At 42.4% G+C, this 17,460-nt stretch overlaps 1 protein-coding gene across 2 annotated transcripts; it reads left to right on the top strand.

Annotated features, from left to right (window-relative positions):
• The first annotated feature begins 425 nt into the window (after positions 1-425).
• LOX (lysyl oxidase) lies at positions 426-17,182 on the top strand. 2 transcript variants are annotated; one of them, XM_023254614.2, is made up of 7 exons: positions 426-1,198; positions 1,571-1,679; positions 3,291-3,428; positions 5,145-5,301; positions 8,387-8,482; positions 9,371-9,486; positions 13,547-17,182. In XM_023254614.2, the coding sequence occupies exons 1-7, from the start codon at positions 574-576 to the stop codon at positions 13,551-13,553; spliced, it is 1,248 nt and encodes a 415-aa protein (XP_023110382.1). In that variant the 5' UTR covers positions 426-573; the 3' UTR covers positions 13,554-17,182. The 2 variants fall into 2 exon arrangements, with proteins under 2 accessions (XP_023110382.1, XP_023110384.1); XM_023254616.2 differs by lacking the exon at positions 13,547-17,182 and having other exon boundaries at positions 9,371-9,490.
• The last annotated feature ends 278 nt before the right edge of the window (positions 17,183-17,460 follow it).

The raw sequence follows: 17,460 nt of genomic DNA, 5'->3' as shown, positions 1-17,460 counted from the left end.
CCTTCGCCTGTCTGAGTCTTTTGAAATTCCTGCATGTTCGCCCCAGATTAAGCCGAGTGTGTCTCAGGATGTGTGTTCCGTTTTGTTCTTTCCCCTTAACGCTGCCTGTGCAACGTGTCTGGGGGGAGGAGGACAGGACGGGGAGGGAGGGGCAGAGGCGAGGAGCTGTCCGCCTCGCACGTTTCCAATCGCATTACGTGAACAAATAGCGGAGGGGCTGCCGGGCCAGAACTGCTTGTGTAACTTTGCAAACGTGCCAGAAAGTTTAAAATCTCTCCTCCTTCCTTCACTCCAGACGCTGCCCGCTCGCCGGGGCCGCCGCGCCGCTCCCCGTCGCCTTCCAGAAAGAAGGACTGGGAAAGAGGAGCCGGGCGGGTGCCACGTCCCGGCAGCCGCCTGTACCGGACGAGGGTCTGCAGCCCACCCTTGGCGTCGCTTGCTGGGGACTGAGTTACCCGCGCTGCGCCCGCCTCCCCGGTTGGAGAGTTGTCCCTCTCTCTCACGTTTGGGCCCCGTTTTTCTGGTCTCCGAGCTACGTCCTCCCGGAGTGGGGACAATCGGGCAAAGGGAGCGATGCGCTTCGCCTGGACCGCGCTCGTGCTCGGGCCGCTGCAGCTCTGCGCGCTCCTGCGCTGCGCCCAGCCGGCCGCCGGCCAGCAACAGCCCCCTCGCCAGCCGCCGGCGGCCCCGGCCGCCTGGCGCCAGCGGATCCAATGGGAGAACAACGGGCAGGTGTTCAGCCTGCTGAGCCTGGGCTCGCAGTACCAGCCGCAGCGCCGAAGGGACCCGGGCGCCACCGCCCCGGGCGCTGCCAACGCCGCCGTCCCGCAGCCGCGCACGCCCATCCTGCTGCTTCGCAACCGCACGGCGGCAGCACGGGAGCGGACCCCGGGCTCGTCGGGGGCCACCGGCCGACCCCGACCGGCCGCTCGCCACTGGTTCCAAGCCGGCTACTCGCCGTCCGGGGCCCGCGACGCTGGGGACTCGCGCGACGGCAATGGGACGGAGCCAGGAGAGCGCCCGGCGCTCAGTAACCTGCGGCCGCCTAGCCGCGTAGACGGCATGGTGGGCGACGACCCCTACAACCCCTACAAGTACACCGACGACAACCCTTATTACAACTACTACGACACGTACGAAAGGCCCCGACCTGGGAGCAGGTACCGGCCCGGATACGGTACTGGCTACTTCCAGTACGGTAAGCACCCCCAAGTCGCCCGAAGCAGCCGGGCACCCCTTCCCCAATTCTGGCTCCCCGACGTGGCTGCCTGGGCGCGGCAGGCCTGAGTCCCGCAGATCCGATCCCTCCCCCTGCGCCTGCAGAGGCAGCCCTGGAATCTGGTGCAAACCGCACTCCCGGCCCCTCCTGCTTTCTTTCCACTTTGCTTTGCAGCCCAGGGCGTCCCGTTCTCCTGCTACCCGCAGCCCGGTTGGGTGAAGGGTGAAGGGTGAAGGGTAAGGGACATGGAGGGACCCAAAGCCAAAGCCAGGGGGTGGCGGTGGGGGGCTGGGTTGTCTCAATGCTACCTCTCCCCCGCCCCCCCCCCCCCAATCGCCTGGTGACGTTTAGGTCTCCCGGACCTGGTGCCAGACCCATACTACATCCAGGCTTCCACGTACGTGCAGAAGATGTCCATGTACAACCTGAGATGCGCCGCGGAGGAAAACTGCTTGGCCAGGTACCGACAAGGATCTCCTCGGCCTGGCTACATGCACCCGTCTTGGTTCAGGCGCTGCTCGAGTGCCTGGTTCCCACAGCTCTTGTTCCATGAAGACAAGAGTTGGGCAATGGGGCAAGTGGAATGTGGAATGTGGTCTGCTGGGCATGCTGACCTGGATGGAGAGTGTTTAACATTTTGAAGATGTCTGTGGGTTCTTCTGTCTTTCAAACTCTGCCACAAATCAGGGAGGTGGAGCAAACCCTTACGGTGGAGAGTTGGGATCTCATGATCTTTTTCCAAGATCCTCATACTTTGGAGCTAAAGAACTGTACAATAACGTGGAAAAAAATATTGTAATGGAAGAGCTTGTTAATATCCCCTTAAAAAACCGAGGACTAACTTGCCAGTGTGGCAGCCCTCAGAGCAAAGCTTGGTTTTCTTCTTTTGTTTAAGGCCACAGTTTAGCTTCGTTGTTTTGGTATTACTTCAGCCAGAATAAGCCCAAGCAAGAGCTTTGTTTTTGAATCCGTCCTAAAATAAAATCATAGCAATTTGGGGAATGGAATCCTCTGACTTTGCCGCTGGGAAACCAGCAGAGGGAGCAAACGATGTTTTGATAGGTCTCATTAAAAAACTGTTCAAGTGCAAAGTGAAAATATTCAGTAGTATTTGAATATATATCCACACAACATATATTAGAAGGAGCAAAGTAATGTTGATCTGTTCAGCTGGATCTTTCTCCCACTTTGACCCTCTGTAACTGTCAGGGGGAAGGAAGAGAAGAAAGCCAAAGTTACCATTTTCATTCCTGAGTCTCGCATCACTTACTCCGCTGCTCTCCCTATGATATTATTACAGTCATGCCATTGTTTTGCAGATAGCAAAGTTACAAAATTATTTATCTAATCTGGGTGTATGCTTTTAGAATTATTTCCTCACTTTAAGAAGAAACAATGTTAAATTCAAAGTTCTTTAAAAAAATTTTTTTTAAGTTTATTTATTTATTTTGAGAAAGAGAACAAGCAGGGGAGGGGTAGAGAGAGAGGGAGAGAGAAAATCCCAAGCAGGCTCGGTGGGGTCAGCATAGAGCCTGATGTGGGGCTTGAACTTAAGAACCATGAGATCACGAGCTGAGCAGAAACCAAAAGTCGGACGCTTAACCTACTTAGCCACCCAGGTACCCCAAAATTCAAAGTTCTTAATAAGGGCATACTTTTTTCTTTTTTTTTTCTTTCTTTTTTTTTTTTTTAATTTGCAATCATTTCTACTCATTCATGTGGTTCAACAAGAACTGATTACAAATACAGAATTTACTGATCGCGCATACACATTTAATGCTGATTTTGTTACTTTTTTTTTCACTTTTTAACTGCAGATGTCCCTAGTTGTCATGCATTTACTCATTCCACAAACATTCACAACTGAGATCGGGCCACTTGCCAGGCACCATTCTGGGACCCGGGGATTCAGCAGTAAACAAAATAAGCAAAATGTGCTGGGCTTTTGCAACTGACAGTCTAGTGGGTGGTGGGAGGCAGTCGCCATTATAGACTGGAAAGGTTTTGCTTGTACTTTGTCTTGAGTTAATATCCTGTGGAAATTAAAGTGCTTCCTTTTTCAAAATCACAGCTCAGCATACCGGGCAGATGTCAGAGATTATGATCACAGGGTGTTGCTGCGATTCCCCCAAAGAGTGAAAAACCAAGGGACGTCAGATTTCTTACCAAGCCGACCAAGATACTCCTGGGAGTGGCACAGCTGTCACCAGTAAGTGGATGGGCCTCCTGTCACCAGTAAGTGGGCGGGCCTCCTGTCACCAGTAAGTGGACGGGCCTCCTGGGTACTTGTGAGTTGTTTTTTCCTTTTTCAGGTGGTCCTGGAGGTGAAAAATGCCAAGGTTTAGTTTTTATAGAAGAGGGAGAACACTGCTGTTGGGTATTTTACATTTAGAATTTTCTCTGTGTAATGTGACCTCATCAAGGGAATCTGTATTTAAGAAAATACATTAGCTACAAGATCCTTTTATCTTTTAAAATGGAAACTCTAAGTCCAGCTGATTAAAACTGCTATAGGATACAACAGTGGGCTTCATGAGAATTTTATTCCAACATACTACAGGTAAGATTTCTAAAAACAACAATAACAACAACAACAAAAAACTTGTTAACAACAGCCAAGATCATCTACAGTGAGATAACATTTCAGAAAGACCGCAAGTTGTTAGTAGAAGGATTTATATGCCAATTGCAAAGAAAGAGATGATATACTCCATGAGGTGACAAGGACTGACCTCTGTTTTACAAGGCCTGTATCAAACCGAGGGTAAATGCCAGTTCTGTCCTGAATTTAAAGATCCTTACATTAGGCAATTCTATAATTCGCCTTGGTAACTTGCCCAGGTATTTAATGACAGGAAATCCTGAAGGATGCCCCTTAAACCTTCTGCAATTTGAACGTGTTTTTTTTTTCTTGTTCTTTCCTTCTGTGAGAAGATAAACAGCTCAGCACCTTTCCCTTAACAAGATGAGAAAAACAGATATGAACACCCAATTTTCTGATCAAGGAGAATTATTTTACTTATAAATAAAAGTTTACACTAGTTAAATAACAGTGGTGGGGAAAACACACCATTATTTCTCCTTTGTATTTGAGTAAAGGTTTAAATACGTGAGAACTCACTTTTTTAAAAACTCACAGAAACCTCCCAAGAGTGCTCTTCTTTTATTTGGAATGAAACATGAGTACTGGCAGCCAAAAGAAATATACTAGAGAGCATATGGCAAGGCCTACTTAAACACAGATAGTTTAATGTCTATTTCTATTAAATATTCAAAGATGAAACAGGGTATAATAGGAAAGCAAAATGCTCAAAATAAGTCTGTTTTTCCTAAAAGCAAAGTTAGATCGCTGTCCCTGGGGTGGGGAGGGAAAGGAGCATGAATCTGGCTTTAAGATAAACTTGATCTTGGGGTGCCTGGGTGGCTCAGTCAGTTAAGTGTTGGACTTCAGCTCAGGTCATGATCTCATGGTTCGTGGGTTCGAGCCCCACGTCAGGCTCTGTGCTGACAGCTCAGAGCCTGGAGCCTGCTCCAGATTCTGTCTCTGTCTCTCTCTGCCCCTCCCACCCGCTCCCACTCTGTCTCTCTCTCTCTCGAAAATAAACATTAAAAAAAAAAGGTAAACTTTATTTCAATTTCTATAAGTTTCTTTTTTTAAGTTTATTTACTGAGAGAGAGAGAGAGAGAGAGAGAGAGAGAGAGAGAGAGAATCCCAAGCAGGCTCTGCACTGTCAGTGCAGATCCTGACATGGGGCTCACAAAATGTGAGATCAGAGTCGGATGCTCAACCCACTAAGCCACCCAGGCACCCCAAACTTGATCTCAATTTTAATGAGAAAACAAGTGTGGGAGGCAGTGGGGAATTCGTCTAAAATCCTCATGGCTTTCTCTGTATGTTCTGTCTCTGTGTCGTGTGGGACATCAGACATTACCACAGCATGGATGAATTCAGCCACTATGACCTACTCGATGCCAGTACCCAGAGGAGGGTGGCTGAAGGCCACAAAGCGAGTTTCTGTCTTGAGGACACCTCCTGTGACTATGGCTACCACAGGCGATTTGCATGTACTGCCCACACACAGGTAGGTTGGCTGCCTGAAATCGGGAACCCACAGGGGGTCATCCGGTCAGGATGGAAAATAATTGGGAAAAGGAAACTGGTGGCTTGGTGATCTGAATTATTCTTAAAGCATTTCCTCATCACAGAAGGTCAATGTGCATAATCGCTATGCTCCACGATGAAAAGTAGTGGTTTAGCCTCTGAAAAAAGCCAAATGGTTTCCAGTATCTGCACTCATTCTGTATTCTGTAACTGGCTTGGTAAGTAACTGTGGAAAAGACACCTCTGTGTTCTCCCCTTCAAAACCATTCCTCCCTCCACCTATTAAGTTAGCGACAGAATGGTGATTGGGGCTTGCCAACAAAGAGAAACCTGTTTCTTGAAAAGCTCCTCAAAATCAGTCTCTTTTAAGCATGAAAATAAGAATAGAAGGACACAGTTTCTTTCTCCACGCATATATATTTAAACCTACAGTATAATTGATGTCAGATGTCCCTTGGATGGATTTTTAAAAATAGTGCTGACCTCAGCAGTGTGTATGCCTTATAACGGGAAAATGTGTGTCAGTTAAAAGCCAGGCCAGTATTTCCATAAGAAGCCCTCATTTGTAAAAGGACATTATAATTTTACTCTAGCCCGAATCTTGGCAAGGAGTAGTGAATGTACATCAGGCAGGGCACAAGGGGATGAGCAGCTGGGATCTTGGGGAGTAAATTCTAGGGCTGTGGCAGGAAGCTTTTTGGTGACCTAAATGTCACCACTGCTTCTTTCTCTGAGCTTAAAACACCATAGCAATTGGAGGGGGCAAAAGGTTCAATTCTACATGCCCTGGAGGCAGCACTTATTGTTCAAATAAAAGATGTAACCTACCCACACATTACACATATGTGGGCAGAGAGGTTCCCTTTTCATTCGGCAATCTCCGGCCCCACAGTAGCCACCTGCCTGTGCACGGCACCTGGAGTTTATTCCCTCCATGTAGGAAAAGAGGCACTCTGGAAAGCTCTCTGTCGAAATATCTGAATTTAGGGGGCGCCTGGGTGGCGCAGTCGGTAAAGCATCCGACTTCAGCCAGGTCACGATCTCGCGGTCCGTGAGTTCGAGCCCCGCGTCAGGCTCTGGGCTGACGGCTCAGAGCCTGGAGCCTGTTTCCGATTCTGTGTCTCCCTCTCTCTCTGCCCCTCCCCCGTTCATGCTCTGTCTCTCTCTGTCCCAAAAATAAATAAACGTTGAAAAAAAATTAAAAAAAAAAAGAAATATCTGAATTTAGGTCTGTAGGTATTTATAAGACTTCTAGTCTTCCAACTCCTTGGGGTGACCCCATTTCATTATTTATGGTAGCTTTCTTATCAGTTACTTTCCATGTTGAATATCCTGTTTAAACACTGTTCACCAGGTCTTGTATTACAAGTGATTTTTGTATTCGTGTTTTTCACTAGACTGATGTTTCTTCAACACAGACTTTATTTAAAGGGGGAAAAAAATTCTGACAAAGCCCCAATGATAACTTAGACTAGTTGTATTTTAATGTAGTTTAAATGTACCCAAACATAAAAATAGATATAACTTCCTTATATCTATACTTTGGTCTAACTCGTAAGTTCTTAGATAATAAATTTACATGTTCAACACACATGAAACTAGAAACAGTTAAATTAACTTCATTAATTTAATGTAACCAATGGTTCTCTTTTGCTAAAACCAAACGGCGAATTTAGACAATGTTGGCTAAGGTTCTACATTTCATTTGTGTTTACAGTTTGACTTTGAATATGTGAAATGCCTGTTTGTTTGTTTTTTTAATGGCCTTAAAAATTCCTGTTCTTGGTGTGCTAGTTCAAATAATCAAAGTTAATCACTTAAATTCTGCCAGCTGATGTACCAGTTTCAGAGCTCTTAAAGCTCTTTTGGTAACAAGGTGATCTTAAGCACCAAAGAAATTTTGGGTGCTGAAATTCAGTGGCAACAGTGAGTTAAAATGATTCCAACATATGCTTTAAAATTTACTTTAGTATTCGGATGAAAATACAACAGTTAAATCTTCTCAAGAAGGGGCTAATTGCATCCAGAATATACCTATGGACTCCAATTTGAACAGATTTCCCTAGACTGTAACATTCTGGAGAGCAAGGACTGTATCTTATTGGAATTCTCCTCCTCCAGGCCTGTAGAAGGCACTCATTTCCTCATTGAAGTGAATATCTTAGCAACTCGAGTGATGTGGTATTCATTCATTGAGGCATACATTCATCCCTTTAATTTAATAAAATATTTCAGTGACAATGTGAGAGAGAGGGAGGGAGAGAGAGAGACAGAAAGAGAGAGAGAATGAATAATGTGCTGGCTAAGAATAGGGATCCTGGACTCCTGAATGCCTAAACTCAAAACCATCTCAGCCACTTACCAGCTATATACCCTTGAGTGACTTAACTGACCTTACAGTGCCTCATGTTCCTCATCTGTAAAGTGGGGATAATAACAGCTCCTGTCCTCCTGTCGTTGTGAACATTGAATTTATAGATGTAACATGTTTTAGATTGGTCCTGGCACATGATACATACTTCATAAATGTTAGCTACTCAAAAATGCAACATAGACACCACCCTAAAGGAGCTTCTAATCTCTAGTGAGATATATTGTTATACAGTACAATTATAATGTAGAGCATGAGAGCACAAACACTATAAAATCCGGGCACTCAGAGTGAAGGAGGGTAATTCCAACAGAGACTGGAAAGGCTAGTTGAGCTGAGGATGTGTGAGTTAAGGGGATTATTACATGGCCTTTATCGCTGAACTGGTGATATTCTAGAATTTTGGTGGAGGCCTGTCCTGTCACTTAGAGTGTATTTATCACTGGTAACTGATGACACGTGCAAGAAGCTAGATGTACTACTACTTATATTAGTCCTGTGTTTTTTTAGCTGGAGGTTCTATAAGGCTGGGTAATATATACTTCTCAAAGGAAATGTGATAGAAGTATAGCTTTATGTCAAACTCTTGTAAGTACTCATTTAAAATTTAATTTGCAACTACTAAACACATCCTTTAACATGTTCTAACCTTATACCATCTTTTTAAAAAATCTTTAAATTTTCTTTCTTCTAGGGGTTGAGTCCTGGCTGCTATGATACCTATAACGCAGACATAGACTGCCAATGGATTGATATTACAGATGTAAAGCCTGGAAACTACATTCTAAAGGTAGAGAGACCTTTGAAAATAGAAACCTGCAATTTATTTTGATTGCAACTCAATGGACCTCCCCTTCTGAATCCAATGTTAAATAATCACAACCCTGCAAGCAATTATATATCTCATAGGAATATTTCTTTAAAAAGTGTTTTGTTTTGTTTGTTTTTTTTTTTTTTTTAAGTTTATTTGAGAGAGAGACAGAGAGAGACAGTCTGGTAGGGGCAGAGAGAGACAGAGGGAGAGAGGGGGAGGGAGGGAGGGGGGAGAGGGAGAGGGGGAGAGAGAGAGAGAGAGAGAGAGAGAGAGAGAGAGAGAGAGAGTCAGTCCCAAGCAGGCTCCACACTATCAGCACAGAGCCTGATGTGGGACTCAAACTCACAAACTGTGAGACCATGACCTAAGTGGAAATCAAGAGTTGGACGATTAATCAACTGAGCCACCCAGGCACCCCAAAATATTTCTTTTTTTAAATGTTTATTTTTGAGAGAGAGCAAGAGAGCGAGAGAGAGAGGGAGCAAAAGCGAGTGAGCAGGGGAGTGGGAGACAGAATCCAAAGCAGCCTCCAGCCTCTGAGCTGTCAGGACAGAACCCAACATGGGGCTGGAACCCTGAGCCCCAAAGTCTGACCCTTAACCAACTGAGCCACCTAGGCATACGGAAATATTTCTAAACCAACATACGTATATGAAAAAGTTATTTTAAGAACTTCAGTGAAAAATATATGGCCGCCTTCTGTAACTTCTCCAGAGTTTTACCACTTGCCTCACTTTTTAACCCCCCGCCCTGCTTGATGAAGTTGATGCATTTCCTTGTTGTAGCCTTGTGGAAATAGGAAGCTATTAACCAGCAAACACTGCTGATGAAATCTGAAACACGGATGATATTTACATTGCCTAGGTCAGCGTGAACCCCAGCTACCTGGTGCCGGAATCAGACTATTCTAACAATGTCGTGCGCTGTGAAATCCGCTACACGGGACACCATGCGTATGCCTCGGGCTGCACAATTTCACCGTGAGTCCTAACTGCCTAGCTTAGTTGATTCTGTTCTCAAAGCGTTTTAGCTCAGTGACAGGCATTATACATGTGTCTCTTTCTACTACTACCGCAGCTTGCCTGGAAAGCAGTCTGTGCTATCCCGTGATTAGGGTTGATCTTCCTTTAATGATGGTGGAGAAGGGGGAGGGCAGATGTCCTCTGGTTTTTATCATCCTAAAGCTGAGTGTGCAGGACAGGATATACACACAGAACAGACTGTTTACCCGCAAAGCCCCTGGGGCGGATGAATATGTAAAACAGGCCGTATGCAGTGTGGGTGACCTTGGGGGATCCCAAACAGTTGGATTTCCTCAATCTTCACCAGAGTCCATGAAGCAGCCCTGAAGAAATTCTTAGAGTTCTTTAAAGTACATTTTGGAAATCACTGCCTTAAAGCACTCCACCGAAGAGGTCAGACCGCCTGTTCTGTACAAAACCAAGATTTTACAAATTTGAGTTCTAAAACCACAAGTACTAGAGAAATATCCTAGGAAGGGAGGCGTGTGTGGAAGTTCCTGCATACTTTTCCTAGCCCCGAAACTCTTCTTTGAATGCAAGCTCAGAGGGACTCCCAGCACATAAATATTAACAGGGGTGGTGCTGTGATGAAAGTAACTGAAGGAAGGTTAGGGAGTTTGGCCTGCTGGTCTCTGCCCTACGCGATCCCTTAAGCCCTGCCTGCTCTGGCGGTACTGGCTTAAGGACCCGAACCATCACCTGTGCGACCTGGGAGTGCTACATTCCCAGTAATACAAACACCGTTGGAATGATACTGAAAGTGTCCAGCTGGGAGAGGCACCAGTGCCACTGGGCCACTGTGGAAACGTGTCACAGAGCTGCACTGGAAACTCACACTTAATACCCCTTTCTCCTTGATACACAGCCCAGGACAGTGGTTGGTTGGCCCCACGTAAATCTGTGCTTTGTGGGATTTCCCAGACCTACCCAAACCCAGTTGTGCAGGCTTTCCCCCACACCTGGGCTCCTGGCCAGAGGAGGTGTGGGGTTCAGAGCAGCCCACGTTCCATGCTGTGGGCCGTGTGCTATGGCTCAGGCTGTATTCACCTGAGAGGGAGCCCCTTCCTTATTCTGTAAGGGAGCCGAGCCTGTGCTTTACAAACGGCACCACGGCTTTACAGATACATGCAGCCTAGGACGGCACAAGGACGGCACCGAGAAAAGATAATCAAATGTATTCTTGGGAACATGCCCACGGTGCAGAAAACCTGGCTGGGCATATGGCCCATATTGTATGGAGTTCATCAAAGGATAACTGAAAATCCTTAGCACATCAGTGTAATTAAAAGAAAAAAAAATGCTTATTTTTGAGAGAGAGACAGAGCACTGGGGTAGGGGCAGAGAGAGAGGGAGACACAGAATCTGAAGCAGGCTCCAGGTCTGAGATGTCAGCACAGAGCCCAATGCAGTGCTTGAACTCACTCATGAACTGTGTGATCATGACCTGAGCCAAAGTCGGATGCTTAACCGACTGAGCCACCCAGGTGCCCCCACATCAGTGTAATTTAAGCTAAACTAAAATAGTGTAAAATGCATAGATTAATTTCTCTCAATTTTTATGATTCCTTATTCACTCATTCTCTATTTGTTGGCATTCTTGCTTTTGCACTGTGGATTCACTGAGGTCCTAAACTAGCTATTAAAGACTAATGCAAAGATAAATACGGTTTCTAACCCTTTACTGTGTGCCCTTGGAACTGTATGACAGGAATTCTCAATTACTTTACATGTGAATCTGCTGTGTAATGTCTGTCTCCTATCTGTCCCGTCATGGCTGGGATGCAGTCTCTTGTCCATCACTATATGTACCCAGGTACAAACCTGCCACCAAGTAGCCTCTCATTCAATGCTTGGATAGTAGAGAAATGACCCTCTTTTTCAGGGAATTTAGGATGTGGAATTGAGAGGCTCAGAGAAAGACACATAGAACTATAGGAGAGCTACACTCTGAAAATTCCACAAGGGGTAAAATAAAATGCAGGGAAACAGAAGGATCTCTGCTACAAGCCAGGTGACTTTGCAGGTACAAAGGCTGACCTTGTGCTAAGAATGGGTCTGGAGATGTGACTGTTGTAGCACAGAGTGTGTCTTGATTTTCATCAGTAGAATCTATTGAATTGGTTATCGCCAGGTGTTTGAAACAAATAAAAAACCTTTATATTGCTCCAGCACAGAGTTGTTTTATTTTTCCTTCTTTCTTTCTTTCTTTCTTTCTTTCTTTCTTTCTTTCTTTCTTTCTTTCTTTCTTTCTTTCTTTCTTTCTTTCTTTCTTTCTTTTTTAAAACCAGTTGTCATTGACTGTAACTAAATTGCAAAACTGGTTGAGGTAAAATTTTAATAAGTAGTATTGATCAGATAGATGGAAATATGAGAAGGTGAAATGATCTACAGTGATATGTAATCAGATAACAAGATGGTACTTCTCGAGGGGTGGATAATAATGGGAGATGTGCAGAGACCGTGACTCGAGAGAGGAAGCCTTGCCTTCAGATGAATGATGCCTGCCTCCTTTGTTAGGACTTTTGCTTCTGGTCTCCCTTGCTAGGGATAAGCATTCAGAGGAAGGAGCCATCTTCTCTAGCTGAGATTCAGGACTGGCTTTAGGAAAGAATTTGAACTAGGCCTTGAAGGTTGACGAGGACTGAGCTGCAGGGGACAGTTGGGGAAGGGCATGTCAAGAGGAGTGAATATCACTGGTCCCCCCCATGGCAGGAAGAAACTGTAGGACAGATTTGGAAAACCAAGTCTTCTTGTGTGGCTAAGGCATGTGTTTCATGGGGTTAAGAACTGGGCTAAAAGGATGCTAAATTGGGACCAGATCAAAGGGATCACTGAAGAGGAAGCCAGAAAGTTTGAACTTCATTCTGAAGGCCATGGGGAGTCTTTGAAGTTCCTTGATCAAGGAGTGTAACTTGCCTAAAGCCATGGGGTCAGTCTGGTGGCTTGTAAGTGGCACTGCACCTGATTCCCTTCGTAATGTTATAGTACTTTTTTAACTTTTAAAAAAATAATTTTTTAAAAATGTTTATTTATTTTGAGAGAGAGAGAGAGTGAGTGAGACTGGGAGAGAGAGTTCATGCATGCATGCACATTCACAAGCAGGGAGGGGCAGAGAGAATCCCAAGCACAGAGTCTGATGTGGGCTCAATCTCATGAACCATGAGATCATGACCTGAATGAAAATCAAGAGTCAGACACTTAACTGACTGAGCCACCACCCCGGAATCCCTACCGTTTTTAACTCTTTAAAGACATATCATCTCTCGGTTCACTGATTGTTTTTCATGCTAATCAAACACTGGAGAGTATTCCACTGGTGGGTAAAAACTACCCAGTAAGACAGGGTATGCCTTTGATATAGCCTCTCTCCCTCATTGTCCTCACTGTAAACAAAATGTATGGACCCAGTGACTGTGGCCCAGTTCAGTTTCATGATACTGTGATTAAGTTCTCCACTCACAAAACTTAGTACCTGGAAATTGACGGTCTGTGACTTAAGACTGCTTATTTTCTTTATGTGGGGATCTGTGATCATAGTATAAATACTGTATTTCATTGATTGGCTTTGACCCTGTATCTGCCTATGAATGCATCATTCTACATCCAAAACTGGGCTGAGAGAAGAGTAACGTGGGACAGTGCAGAGGCCAAGACCCTGCGTCTAGGTGGACATACTGTACTTGCTCCCTGGAGTGAACTCATCTGGGCAGGGCTTCTGGTCCCATAAGGCCTGCTTTACTCTCCGTTCTTTTAGAGGCTGTTTCTTTTACCTCTACACATCAAGTCTGTAGATACCAGACATACGCTGTCTATTAACAAAGCTACTAACAAAGTCACCTCCTTCAAATCAGTATTAAAAGAGTGTATTCATGGGTAACTTCATAAGGTGACTGTTGCTTAGGTGGAGAGAAATTGCTACAGATTTTTTTTTTAAAGGGTCAACTTTAAACGTGTCTACTGTACTCATTCATAATATTATCAAGTTAATAACTTGTCTTATTTTGTTTTCTTAATCTAGGTATTAGAAAGCAAGCCAAAACTCCCAATGGATAAATCAGTGCCTGGTGTTCTCAAGTGGGAAAAAATAGATTAACTTCAGTAGGACTTATATATTTTCAAAGACAGAACAGAAAACAACAAAAGAATTTTTTTTTGGACTCTTTTACACCCAAGCACATAACTGGATTTTGGACATTTAAATTGGCATTATTTGGGACATTTTTAATATTATTATTTGTATTACCTTGCGAATGAACACAGTGTTTCCATTCTGTAGATGTACACGTGGCCCTTTCAAGGAAATCCAAATTTCTTAGGCTCCTTCAGAAATTACAGTGTAAAAGGGAAAATAACATTTCAGTGAATGAGCCAAAATTACTATGAACTGAGAATTTTCTTAAGTGCTGAAACTTCAGTAAACCATAGCAATAACTGGCTTGTATATGTCTTAGCATAGATCCGTTTAGAAAGGAGGTTCCTACTGTGCGAATAGATATGGACACATCTGGTGCTGAGGAAGGACCAAACATATTACCATTGGTGTCAAGAAATATTATTATATAGCAGAGAAATGACAACATATGTATTCAGATAGTTACATCCCTATATAAAATTTATGTTTACATTTTAAAATTAGTAAACTCCTGTCTTTCTGTTTAAGTGTACCATTTCATTCTGACTTAAGTCAGCTTTGTTTTGGAACAAATTAAGTAACTGAGATGCCCAATTCCTGTCTGACATTCACTGTTCCTGCCTCAATTCTTTATTTTTCCTATGGGCAGAGACCTTTTAAGTGGCATTCTTAGAATCACCATTCTGGGGACTGGTATACGGAGGACGACTGTGTGAATGGAAAGTCATTCTGATGATAGATGTGATACATTCAGAGATACTATGTATGCATTTAAGTATATGGACCTGTTAGCTAAAAATATTTTCCTTGTTGACATAAAAATCATACAAACAAGTCCCCAAAACCACAACTGTCTCTCAAATACTTTAAAAAAAAATTGATGAAAAACATCTTAGGATTTTCAACTTTTCTACATTTTTTAAATGTAGAAAATGAAGAATGCTTTAAAATGAAGAATGCTAAAAAAAATTTTTTTTAATTATCCAGAAGAGAAAACATCATATCTGGATATAGGAACATTATCAGGTCATCCAGGAATCAATCATACATTTTTTTTTCCTGTGTGTCTGAAGTGTAAACCAAATTAGCAAAGCATGTAACACTACATACTTGAGGGGTTGGTGAATAAGGGAAAGAGAATACTTTCTATACAACGAAGGGCTGTGCTGCACCATGAGACAGCTGTGATTTTATTTTCAAACTGTGAAACCATGTGCCACAACAAAATTTGGAAGATTCCTTTTTTTCCCCCCTAGATCCAAAAGGTGCAGAGAGAAATCAAATGACACTTTTAAGTTAGTGGTGCTCAGGCAGAAGTCTTCCTACGTGAACCAGTATTCAAATCTCAAGCAAGGGATTTCCAGTGCCAGGACATGTTTGGTAGAATTTAAAAGTGAGGTGGCATCCCTCACTGTTATGTCACGTATATCATACGTCATAGACTCGTAAAGTCAACACCAACTACTAAGAATCGTTCCCTATTCACTAGTGCCTAGCGTGGCAAGAGGGGCTAGAGATGGACCATCGTCCAGGCGCCGATGTGATCCTCCTCTACCAGGGCACACGCTTACCAACAGAGAATGCGGCTTGATAGAGACCCAGAACTTTTACTGAGCTAGTATCTGAGCTACGGAATAGCTTCTTTGATGTACCTCTTTGCCTTATGTTGCGTTTTTTAGTTTTAAGACTGTAGAGTGATCCTTTCAAATTATTATCTTTTCTAATAGAGATATTTTAATATACTTGCATAAAAAAAAACACAACAAAACTACTGTCAGTATTAATACTGAGCCAGACTGGCATCTACAGATCAAGGCCATTGAGATTCTTATCCTTGTAAAAATTATAGCATGGCCTTTGGACACATATGAGAAGACATTTACTATCATTCATGGAGCTTTCCATCTGTCTGTCCATCCATCATCATTCAAGGGCCTAATTACATGCCAGGTGCTTACATGCTAGGCCTTGGGATATTAAAAAACAACAACTGTCTCCTAACCTCAAGAAGTATTAAAAATGTCATTATCTCCCTTTAGGTCCACTTTATTTCATTTTTAACAACTATAAGTACATGTCTGAAATTTTTCTTTTTTTAGCACTATTGTTTTTCATGACCATATTTTATTTTAAAAAAATAAGTTAAAATAAATAGCTATATGCATGTATGTGTTACTAATAATTAAAACTATGTTTTCAATCCTTGAAATGTCTGCCTCTTAAATATAAAGCCTACTATTTGGTTGATTTTGAGAAAAAAAAGTTTCAATTAGGAGGCTAAACTTTCTTGCTTATTCCTTATGTAAATATTCCTTCCTCCCATTACCCTTAAACACTCCCGAATAACTCATAAGTATTGATTTAACACTCAATATTTTTGAACCTCAAGGGATCTCGTATCTGAATAACCACAAAAATTCACATATAGTGATTAGCTGGTCAAAGTTATTCATTAATAAAATTTAAACAAAAAACATAATCCAGCCTTACCAAACTCCAAATAAAATATTTTTTAAAAAGGAGATAGAAATAATCCCAAGAATGTGGAGTGCTGGAAAGAGATTGGCTTTTAAACTAATAAAGACTCTGAAAAAAAGGACTAAATAAGAAAATAATTTATTGACTCCTTCCATATGCCATGTTAGTAGCCTCATAATTATTTAGACTGCAGTCTGCATTAAAGATGTCTTGACCTTTGAGGCTAGGATTCAGTCTCCCAACAGTACTATAACATACGAATCCACAAGTATCCACAAGAATCCATTGCCTGTTTCCAGGAAATCTTTATATTTTTACATAGTAATTTTACCCACAATTTCTATCATCTAATTATTCGCTATGTTTTGTTTGTAATAATGAACAATTTTTTTCTCTCTGAAATCTCATAGGATAATCACACTTATAAACATTCGTAATATTCAGATTCTGAAGGAAATGCAGTCCACTAAAATGATCATGGCACTGAGAATTCATCTTTATCAAACTGTGTGAAAATACAATTTAAAAATACCTTGTTTTGATATTAACTGTATAGTAGATGATAAGTAAAAATGCCCCTTTTCTGGATTTTTTATGTTCAGAATTCATATTCACAATCAGCATATTCAATCAACAGCTCTATCTCATTCCCAACTACCCAAAGGCCTGGGCCACTTTTGAACACTTAAAGCATTTCATTTATCCTTCAAACCAAAATGGTGCTGAAATATTTCAACTTGAATGTAAAATGTATTAAGTCTTAGCTCACAAGATAGAAACATTTAATTAATATATAACTGCTTGCTATGAACTAAATGACATGTGATTTGGTATTGTAATGTTTTTGATGAAGTTTTAGTTTCTTCCAAATTTTTAAGGAATCCTATTTGTAAAACATCTGTAACTTTTTTAAAGAGCTTTTATTTTAAATGCCCAGACACTGGCTTTATATTCTTCTTTACATTCTCACATTCTTTTATTATATGCCTATACTATGATTGCAAGATTATGTAAAAATGCCTTGAATAAATGATTTCAAGTGTCTATAGTGGTCATTTGTTGTTAAATACAAATAAATGATATGATTTTCATTTTAGGTTAAAATCTTAAAACCATGACTATGGCTGGTGGTTTTGCTTAGTTGCCTTTTGTATTAACAAATTGTTTAACGAGCTCACATGGCTTGAAACTTGTTTCTGATGGATAAAAATGTAGCTGATGTTTTAAAAAGAAACTTGGACATGAATTGATCCTAACCTCTCTAAGGATGCACAGCAGGCATTAAGAGAACAACCACACTCTGATTTATAAGAAATATACAT

The sequence above is a fragment of the Felis catus genome, chromosome A1 (genome assembly GCF_018350175.1).
Source record: "Felis catus isolate Fca126 chromosome A1, F.catus_Fca126_mat1.0, whole genome shotgun sequence".
Taxonomy (NCBI): Eukaryota; Metazoa; Chordata; class Mammalia; order Carnivora; family Felidae; genus Felis; species Felis catus.
Note: the sequence above shows the minus strand (reverse complement) of the source record. Positions and strands in the feature narration are given on the sequence as shown.

Coding starts and splice junctions, on each gene's coding strand:
- LOX (XM_023254614.2), top strand. CDS start 574: ATGCGCTTCGCCTGGACCGCGCTCGTGCTCGGGCCGCTGCAGCTCTGC. Junction 1,680..3,290: donor GAGGAAAACTGCTTGGCCAG/GTACCGACAAGG, acceptor TCAAAATCACAG/CTCAGCATACCGGGCAGATG. Junction 8,483..9,370: donor CTGGAAACTACATTCTAAAG/GTAGAGAGACCT, acceptor TACATTGCCTAG/GTCAGCGTGAACCCCAGCTA.